This window comes from Ruditapes philippinarum, unplaced genomic scaffold (assembly GCF_026571515.1).
Source record: "Ruditapes philippinarum isolate M1 unplaced genomic scaffold, ASM2657151v2 ctg599_1_1_1_1, whole genome shotgun sequence".
NCBI classification, from domain to species: Eukaryota; Metazoa; Mollusca; class Bivalvia; order Venerida; family Veneridae; genus Ruditapes; species Ruditapes philippinarum.
In genome coordinates this window covers 173,041-183,689 of record NW_026867310.1, presented here as the reverse complement: position 1 = coordinate 183,689, position 10,649 = coordinate 173,041, and the positions used below count along the sequence as shown (strand labels likewise).

At 33.0% G+C, this 10,649-nt stretch overlaps 1 protein-coding gene across 1 annotated transcript; it reads right to left on the bottom strand.

Moving 5' to 3' along the window:
- Positions 1-2,739: 2,739 nt before the first annotated feature.
- LOC132735660 (mucin-2-like) lies at positions 2,740-10,148 on the bottom strand. The gene is made up of 3 exons (XM_060722636.1): positions 10,023-10,148; positions 5,869-6,442; positions 2,740-5,730 (listed from the first exon to the last, which is right to left on the bottom strand). Exons 1-3 carry the CDS (start codon positions 10,146-10,148, stop codon positions 5,168-5,170), a joined length of 1,263 nt encoding a protein of 420 aa, XP_060578619.1. The 3' UTR covers positions 2,740-5,167.
- Between the last annotated feature and the right edge of the window lie 501 nt (positions 10,149-10,649).

The window sequence follows — 10,649 nt, the reverse complement described above, 5'->3', positions numbered from 1 at the left end:
GCATGTCTTCCTTATTAAAACGACACAACAAAAAATATGCTTGTTTAAGTTAAAAGGACAACAAGCGTATGTGTTTATGGTAAAAATGTATGTGTTCATGATGAAAGGACGAAAAACTATGAATATATTTATGAGAAAACGACAAAAGCTTCTATGTGTGTTTATGATGAACAACAACAAGTGTTTTGTTTTGTTTGTTTGGGTTTTACGTCACATCGACACAGTATATGTCATTTCGCGACGTTCCAGCTTTACTGGTGGAGGAAGACCTCAGGTGCCCTTCCGTGCATTATTTCAGGCACGAACGGGCACCTGAGTAGAACTACCGACGTTCCGTAAGCTAGCTGGATAGCTTCCTCACTTGAAAGAATGCAAAGTAAACCAACAGGGACAAGTGATTTGAAGTCAACGACCTAAATCACTCGTGTACACTGGTGTATGTCTCTACAAAAAAAGATAATGTAACGACTAAATCAAATTTGCTTCCGATCTCTAGTAACTATTACTAAAGAGGGAATTTGTGTTTCTCATGCAACTAATTTCTATTTATTGTAATAAATTCATAATTGATTTAAAAGATGACCCATAGGTCATTGGATCCATAGGTCATTGGTGATAAGAAAGCGTCAAATGACTTGTTATATGACGGTAGGCTTGCTTTGTTTTAAAATTACAGATTGTATTCAAGTCCAATGTAACAATATAACAAAAGTTGAAAAATTTTTATTATTTTATGTAAAAAATTAGTTTGTTTTTAACTCCCGGGGAAAAAGCTTTTAAAAATTTGGACTTTAAAATCAAAACAATTTAAACTTTCATAAAGGGTTCAAATCTCATTATCAAGTGGCTGCCTTCTGTCTTTTGTTTACATAAAAATTCACGAGGAAAATGTTATATTTATCCGAGATGAACAAGAATAATCGGCGAGATGTTCCGCGTGAAATTAAGTATAACGAAAAACTACGGAAGCTTATCAGGGCCTCCACTTATCTAAATGTTTCACGCCATGTCAACTTGTTTCTTCTCGTTTTGACCAAAAACATTTCATGAAGACGTTATGATTAATACGTAATACATAAAACATTCCATGAAGACGTTATGATTAATACGTAAAATGTAGAAGTTTTAATCATTGCAAAAAAGCTTTGTTGAATTACGTGAGCTATTTGTCAATGCGAGTAACGTCTTTGCGTCTTACTAAATATTTCAACAAAGTCGTGAAATCAAGAAGTTTCGGCAGGATTTTTGTCAAAAGCTTCAAGCATATCGAGAAAAATTCAGCAATGCCTAAAAGCTTCTCATCTTTGACAGTAAATTTTATTGAGAAATGCAAAAACATCTTATCAGTGCGAATAAAAATAAGTTGACTTAGCGCAAAACATCATTCTCACCAATTGTAGGCCCTGATACGCTTCCGTAAATTTAACTTTTGTCACGTATTTTTTTTTTTTTTTTTTTTTTTTTTTTTTTTGCTCGATCAGATTTATTTCATTATATAATTTTATTTATTTATTTATTTATTTATTTATTTATTTATTTATTTATTTATTTATTTATTTATTTATTTATTTACGAGAAAAAAAATCTTATTTTTTTATGAAACAAGTAAATGTGAGATGTCATCGCAACTAATAATATGCGTCTGTAAAATTGAAAAATTAATAAATAAAAGGTGTTGATGTGGGCAATTTATGTTTTCCTGAAAAAAATAAATGTAACACATAAGGAAGTTATCTCTTTCAGCAAAACAACGATCATTTGTATCAAAAATGTAATTCATTACAAACAAGAACGTGTTACAAAATACAAGAAATATAATTCGTTACGGACTGGTAGGTGTTACATAATACAAGAAAATGTAATTCGGTACCAACTAGCACGTCTTACAAAATACAAGAAAATAAAATGCGGTACCAACTAGCACGTCTTACAAAATACAAGAAAATGTAATTCTGTACCAACTAGCACGTCTTACAAAATACAAGAAAATGTAATTCGGTACCAACTAGCACGTCTTACAAAATACAAGAAAATGTAATTCGGTACCAACTAGCACGTCTTACAAAATACAAGAAAATGTAATTCGGTACCAACTAGCACGTCTTACAAAATACAAGAAAATGTAATTCGGTACCAACTAGCACGTCTTACAAAATACAAAAAAAATGTAATTCGTTACCAACTAGAAGGTCTTACAAAATACAAGAAAATGTAATTCGTTACCAACTAGAAGGTCTTACAAAATACAAGAAAATGTAATTCGGTACTAACTAGCACGTCTTAAAAAATACAAAAAAAATGTAATTCGTTACCAACTAGAACGTCTTACAAAATACAAGAAAATGTAATTTGTTACCAACTAAAAGGTCTTATAAATACTAGAAAATGTAATTCGTTACCAACTAGCATCTTACAAAATACATAAAGAAAATGTAATTCGGTACCAACTAGAAGGTCTTACAAAATACAAGAAAATGTCATTCGTTACCAACTAGCACGTCTTACAAAATACAAAAAAATGTAATTCGGTACCAACTAGAAGGTCTTACAAAATACAAAGAAATGTAATTCGGTACCAACTAGCACGTTTTACAAAATACAAAGAAATGTAATTCGTTACCAACTAGCACATCTTACAAAATACAAAAAAATTGTAATTCGTTTCCAACTAGCACGTCTTACAAAATACAACTGAAACATATAACGATTATATCTTTCACAATTATAATAAACATGAACAATTCTTAAGATTTTATTTTAAATATTGACAATTAAGTTATCATCACATTTCATTGGAATGGGAATCGAAACATCAGGTGTTACAAAATACAAGAAAAATGCAATTCGGTACATACTAGCACGTGTTACAAAATATTAGAAATTATATTTTGGTACAAACTTGCAAGTGTTACAAAATACAAGAAAATGTAATTCGTTACGAAATGGTAGGTGTTACAAAATACAAAATACAAGAAAATGTAATTCGTTACAAACTATCAGGTGTGACAAAATACAAGAACAAAAGATGTAATGAAATGAACTTTCATGATTAACAAGATAAAAAATGCATTTTAACCTATAAGTATAACATGAAAGTTTTAAAATTTGAAATTTTACATAATACAAGTCAAAATTCTGTAGAATTTGTATAAATAATGTAATGAAGTTTGAACTTTTGCACGTTTGATAATTGTTAGAAGTAAAAGTCACGCAACATGAACCATGGCTTGTAGCAAAAAAAACTAATTATTTTTAATTATTTAATTACTTTATTGCTTTATAAGATATAATGAATGATAGCGATGTTTTATCAATAATTATCTCCCTTTATACCATTTCAAAATGTGATTCAATCGCAACTACTCGGCCCTTTCCGTCAGTTTTCGGATAAGGACCTCGAACACAATAGTATATATATATTCTTTATTATAGTCTCATCTATACACATATATACATATAAAACATTTAAAACATTAAAATTGTATATAGCCATTCTCGAAAGAATTACAAGAGACTTGTTATAGCTAATACTAAGAGGGATAACTCCACGTATATTCACATTCTCAACATTTAAATCATATAAATCAATTGCAATAGGATGACATAATTGCAAATTGTCATTATTAAAAAGTTATTTGAGACATTTAATTACAAAATTATAAGAGACTTTTTACATTCTAAAAGTTTGATAACCTCTACTGACCTTGTCTTAAAAACTTCCATAAGAAATTATACTGTAAAATACTAAATTTTGTAATAAAAACACTATCAAGCAATATAGAAAATGGTTTTACAAAATCATTTGTCACTCATGTTTAGACAATGGATGAACTGTTCAGTAGTGATTATCAAAACATAGGGATAAAACTTATTTATGAAATTAAAATATATCATATTCTATATTAAAATAGTATGAGTACACAGAACCGATGCGATATTTCGGTCTAACCTACGCTAAAAAACCAAACATGTAAAGAAATAGTAATTTAATGCTGGGAGTTTTTGACAAGTTTATTTTCAATATATGTAGTAAAAGTCCACCTAAAATAAGTGAATTAATAAGTACAAAAGCAAACAAAACATTTTTATATATTTATTATAATGATTGAAAGACCAAAAACCAATCTGTTGGCATTTGGTCGGAATTGTTTAAAATTGAACATCAGTGGGCATATTTAAATTACAAATTGTTGTCAGACATATTTTCAAGTATAATAGTACGGAACAGACATTAGATGTCAAATATATACATTCGTTTTACATTATCTCTGTTTCTGTTTACATCTGAAACCACGTGGTAGAACTACCTTCAATCCGAATTGTTTCCGAGGTTATTATAGATAATAGACGAGACTGTTCCGAGTGAATGTGATTTAAAGTAAATATTTTTCGAAATTATAAACTTTCACATAAGTAACAAGTCACACATGTTGAATTCACTTACGAGCTTATCTTTATTGTGAAAATATATGGACCCAATTATTCTATGAAAATCTTCCGACAATTAAGTATTAATATTTTTACAATCATTACGTTATATACACACATGTAGAAATATTTACAATAAATATTTTCACACACCCATGCCGATTTTGCGACTCCGTAAAAACGATATTGCACGGCCGTGCGTATGTTTTGATATGACGTCACATTGCTAGCGTTAAAGCGCGCTAATGAAAACGTTACACTATGGGCGCGTCACATGTTTCTTCTGTAAACATTTCTTATTTTGGGTATGTGATAAATAAAAAATTAAATTCGTGTAGGTTCATTAGAATCTACTTAATTTATTGAACTACTTCAATAAATTAATATTATGCTCGAAAGAGGATCGCATAATATAATTTTATTCGAACAGTTCAATAAATTCAGTATTGAACATACACACATTCAATATCCTCTATTCTAACAAGGCCCGCATTTTTCCCCATTGAACATAAAAGAACCGAAAGTGTGTGTTATTATGTAATAAAATCACAATTTGACGTTCTATATTTAGACATGTGACGTAATCATTATACACGTGACGTAACCACTAAAAATGTGACGCGCTGAAAATAAGTACGGAAACAAATCAGGAGCAATTTAGGTAAATATCAGTAATTAATGTATTTAGAACAATCGCTTTCAGCAGAAATAAAACGTAATCAGAACCTTAATTCTGTGATCATTTCATAAGAAGAGGATTATCAAGGTCCGTCTTTTTTAGAATATCTGATGATGTAACAGCATCTTTTGATAACGTAACAACTGCAGCTGTTGTTGTAGTAGCCTTAACAAGAGGTGCAGGTGCTGTTGTTGTAACCTCAGGTGTTGTAGTTGTTGTTACCTCCTCATGTGTTGTGGTTGTTGTTTCCTCAGGTGTTGTGGTTGTTACCTCGGGTGTTGTAGTTGTTGTAACCTCGGGTGTTGTAGTTGTTGTAACCTCGGGTGTTGTAGTTGTTGTAACCTCGGGTGTTGTAGTTGTTGTTACCTCAGGTGTTGTAGTTGTTGTTACCTCAGGTGTTGTAGTTGTTGTAACCTCGGGTGTTGTAGTTGTTGTTACCTCAGGTGTTGTAGTTGTTACCTCAGGTGTTGTAGTTGTTGTTACCTCAGATGTTGTTGTTGTTACCTCGGGTGTTGTAGTAGTTACCTCGGGTGTTGTAGTTGTTGTTACCTCGGGTGTTGTAGTTGTTACCTCAGGTGTTGTAGTGATGTTGTTGTTGTTACCTCGGGTGTTGTAGTTGTTACCTCGGGTGTTGTAGTTGTTGTTACCTCAGGTGTTGTAGTTGTTACCTCGGGTGTTTGTAGTAGTTACCTCGGGTGTTGTAGTTGTTGTTTTACCTCAGATGTTGTTGTTGTTGTTACCTCGGGTGTTGTAGTTGTTACCTCGGGTGTTTGTAGTTGTTGTTACCTCGGGTGTTGTAGTTGTTACCTCAGGTGTTGTAGTTGTTACCTCAGGTGTTGTAGTTGTTACCTCGGGTGTTGTAGTTGTTGTTACCTCAGATGTTGTAGTTGTTACCTCGGGTGTTGTAGTTGTTACCTCGGGTGTTGTAGTTGTTGTTACCTCGGGTGTTGTAGTTGTTACCTCGGGTGTTGTAGTTGTTACCTCAGGTGTTGTTGTTGTTACCTCGGGTGTTGTTGTTGTTACCTCGGGTGTTGTAGTTGTTACCTCGGGTGTTGTAGTTGTAACCTCGGGTGTTGTTGTTGTTACCTCGGGTGTTGTTGTTGTTACCTCGGGTGTTGTAGTTGTAACCTCGGGTGTTGTAGTTGTAACATCGGGTGTTGTAGTTGTTACCTCGGGTGTTGTAGTTGTTACCTCGGGTGTTGTAGTTGTTACCTCGGGTGTTGTAGTTGTTTTTACCTCAGGTGTTGTAGTTGTTGTTACTCCTGGAGTTGTGGCTGTTCCCTCTGGAGTTGCGGCTGTTACCCCTTGTGTTGTGGTTTTAAGTACCCAACTTGACTGAAAAGATAGAATAATCAGTAATTTATATATTCGTCAAATCATGACGTCACTAAGTTCTTGTTGAAAACAGATAACGTTACATTTTTAAATTATATGTACAGATGCCCGGTGCATTTCGTAATAAAGCACATTTATCTCACGATAGCGTGTATTTCACTTTTTAAAGATCCGCATTCAGATATAGTCCGGCTACTGTGAAAATTATATTTTATAATTTCACCGTGAAATTATCAAAATATTATTTCACTGCCCTCTGAAAAGCAGGTAATAAACAGAATATATTCAAGGCTTTTTCTTCTACAAATACAGGATTTATTGTGATCTAGTGGTATGGAACTAAATAATTCACGTGTGCTGGAAGCTACGAGTGAAACATGATATTTTTCACATCAAAATATGAAAATAAATCCAGTAAGGAAAATATAAAGAAAAAACTTGAATTTTCTTTGTATGATATACCTTTTCTCTCTTTTGATTTTATTTTATGAAGAATACCAAAAATATTTTCACTGCAGTGAAAAACATTTTACGGTGAAAATACGGAACATCAAAATACTCATTTCATATTATCAATATTTCTCAATATTGCCTTTAAATGTATGTAATACAGTAATTTAACCTTTTACACTCTAGTACAGTCCCTGAGGACGTTTTGTGTGCAAAAATGGTCCATGGATAAATGTTATACCAATGTAAAGCTAAATGTTTGAAGTTTACAAAAATTTTGGGTAGACATGTCAAATCATGGTACGTTTTGAGAAATCCAAGATGGCCGCCAAGATGGCCGCCAAATTATTGAAAAACGGCTAATACGCAATTTATATGATAAAATTAGTTCTTTTTGTATTTATTTTGGTACAGGTGATGTTAAAACTTCACATCCTATTGGAACAATATGAAAATGGAGGCATTTCCATTATTTTTTCATATTCTCTGAATTTCATAGATAAATTTGCTAAAAAATGCATGAAAAAATCATCAAAAATTGATATGGGGCTGACATTTTTTCCTACCAGCTAAGGCATAGCGGTGTAAATGAATATTTTTACCATATACTACAAAGACTTGAACAAGATCATACTAATATCACCCTTATTTTTTATCTTTATTGTAAAAGAATGTGGATTCTGATATTCTTAAAGTGGGTGGGGTAACGAAAACTAAGTCTCAGTATTTTGTTAACTGGTTTGTTATGATAATTAAAACTATGAATAGTCAACATGTATTGCACTTTGGCATGTACCTAAAGTTATAAATAATTAAGAAAACTTAGACTGATATTTTGTTTGTCAATATTCAACATGTTCTGTTGCCATGGCAACGGAGAAGTAAAATGAAAGACACACCTGAAAAGTATGACACTTTCAACTTTTAGCATTTTAAGCATGTTGTTAAGAATGCCACAAACTTATAGATAAATAACCTGTGCACAATGCCATGGTAACAAATTGAAAAAAAAATGTAACATTAAAAGAAGTCACATTTAATTCTAGCAAATTATCAACACAGATATTTTGAAATTAGATGAATAAATTTATTTCAAGAATTTGCATCATGCATTTGCTTTTTTCAAACTGCTATACATAGAAAAAGGTCATGTCAAATGTGAATGTCGGGTGGGGGCTGCGTTTATTGAACGCCGCCTTTCCTTGTCGATCTTGTTTATCATGTTTTGTTATGTTTGGAAAGGATAATTAATGGTGATAATAATAAGTAAAAGGCAGTCTTAAGGTAGAAATGTATATAAACATTATCAAATGTTTGAAACTGTACATATGGTAAACATTTAAGACTTTGCAGCTAAAACGAGAAATAAATAGGTCACTGGTTCAAATTCTAGGTCAAACAATATCAAATTTTAATGACAATCAAATTTATTGTTGAGTTCAAACTTTTTGGTTACAGCTTGTATTATGAAATTCTAACTTGCATAAGATAAAATTCTAGGTCAACTGATCTCAGTGTATAATTCTGCATCTGGAATTTTACAATCAAAATACAAAAAGATCACTAGAACAAATTAAGGTCAGCTGGCATATCATATTGTTGTGTCGCCTTGAAAAGGTGACATATAGGGGTTACTTTTGTCGGCGGCGTCGGCGGCGTCTGTGTCGTTGTCGGCGTCGTTGTCGGCGTCCCCTAAAGCTTGTCCGGAGCATAACTCAGTCACTATAAGTCTGATTGACTTCAAACTTGGTATGCATGCTTCTTTCAATAACCTGAAGTGCAGTGCACAAGGATCGGAACTCTGCAGTTCTTATTTTTTGAGTTATTGCCCTTTGTTAATTTTCATACTTTAATTTTGTCCGGGCCATTTCTCTTTAACTAAAAAAGCTATGGACTTGAAACTTCATAGGATGATAGATCTCATTAAGAAGAAGTGCAGTGCACAAAAACCGGTACTCTGCACTTCCTAATTTTTGAGTTATTGCCCTTTGTTAATTTTCATACTTTAATTTTGTCCGGGCCATTTCTCCTAATGTATAAAAGCCATGGACTTGAATTTTCATAGGATGATAGGTCTAATTAAGAAGAAGTGCAGTGCACAAGAACAGGTACTCTGCATTTCTTATTTTTTGAGTTATTGCCCTTTGTTTATTTTCATACTTTAATTTTGTCCGGGTCATTTCTCCTTAAGTAGAAAAGCTATGGACTTGAAACTTCATAGGATGATAGATCTTATTAAGAAGAAGTGCAGTGCACAAGAATCGGTACTCTGCATTCCTTAATTTTTGAGTTATGGCCCTTTTTTAATTTTCATACTTAATTTTTGTCCAGGCCATTTCTCCGAAAGTATAAAAGTTATGGACTTGAAACTTCATAGGATGATAGATCTCATTAAGAAAAAGTGCAGTGCATAAGAACTGATACTCTGCATTTCTTATTTTTTGAGTAATTGCCCTTTGTTGATTTTCTTACTATATTTTTGTCCTGGTCATTTCTCCTCAAGTATGAAAGCTATGGACTTGAAACATCATAGAATGATAGATCTTATTGATAAGAAGTACAGTGCATAGAAACTGCTGCTCTGCACTTATTATTTTTTTAGTTATTGCCCTTTGTTATTTTTCATATTTCATTTTTATTCTGGCCATTTCTCTTAATTACATTGTTCACAAGGCGACACATCCGACAAGCGGAGTTCTAGTGTCTGTAATACAAATTTCTTTAGCTTCAAAAACAAGAAAGTAAGTCACGAGGTCTTAAATTCTAGGTCACCTTATAACAAAGAGGAAAACCCTAACCCTAACCCTTAGGCAGGGCCATTTTTATGCTCCCGGAAAAAATATGGGGGAGCATATAGTCGCCGGGCGTCAGTCCAAAACCTAGTCGGGGAGCATCACCTGGTTCAACCGGTTCTTCTAAACCGCCTCCGTGGTCGAGGGGTTAGAGTCGATGACTTCTAATCCAGTTACCTCTCTGGCGTGGGTTCGATCCCCGGGAGATGCTTCGGTAGTTTAGCGCGGAGGAAGGTAGTCTAGTACTGGTGTAACTCTCCAGGAACGATGGTTAGGAAACTACTCGCCTATATGACTGAAATACTGTTGGGAAAAGGCGTGAAATGAAACAAACAAACAAACAAACAATTTAATCCAGACTCATGGTCATTATTTGATGCCTGCAAACTTAGCACTTTACGGAGAGTGTCGGATGTGAAGTCTAGGCGTCTATTGTTCCACAGACAACAATTGATCTCGGACATTGAGTTTTACGGTCATTTGTCTGTCAAAAAAGTTAGTACAGTAGCTTAGTAGAAATTGTCCATTACTCTTCTGGTTATTTATCCATGAAAGTCAGATAGTTCAACCAACCTTCAAGATATTCAACAAAGAAGTGTTGAAAATTGGGCGTATAACCCAAGACCCGCCCCTTTCATGATTTGGAAGAAACAATGGTAAAAGTCTTCTAGAAATTGTTTCACATGCTCTAAACAATGGCGTTAAAGGGATGATTCTATAAAGGATTTCATATATAAATTTGACTATGTAAATCAATTGACCCTTGGGAAAGGTAATTTATAATAATCAAACGGATCATGACTTTACCAAGCTTAGAATTTGTGTATTATTTCTATTATATGTTTTGTATCGTGACATAAATTGATATGGTCATAGAATGAATGCTTCACACTTAAATATCAAAGCATATTATTTATGGAGAAGAAAGTTTTCAACGCATTTTCTTTATAACACAAAGTATTATG

Coding starts and splice junctions, on each gene's coding strand:
- LOC132735660 (XM_060722636.1), bottom strand. CDS start 10,148: ATGTCCGAGATCAATTGTTGTCTGTGGAACAATAGACGCCTAGACTTC. Junction 6,443..10,022: donor CTGGATTAAATTGTTTGTTT/GTTTGTTTGTTT, acceptor CTATCTTTTCAG/TCAAGTTGGGTACTTAAAAC. Junction 5,731..5,868: donor AACAACTACAAACACCCGAG/GTAACAACTACA, acceptor ACAACACCCGAG/GTAACAACTACAACACCCGA.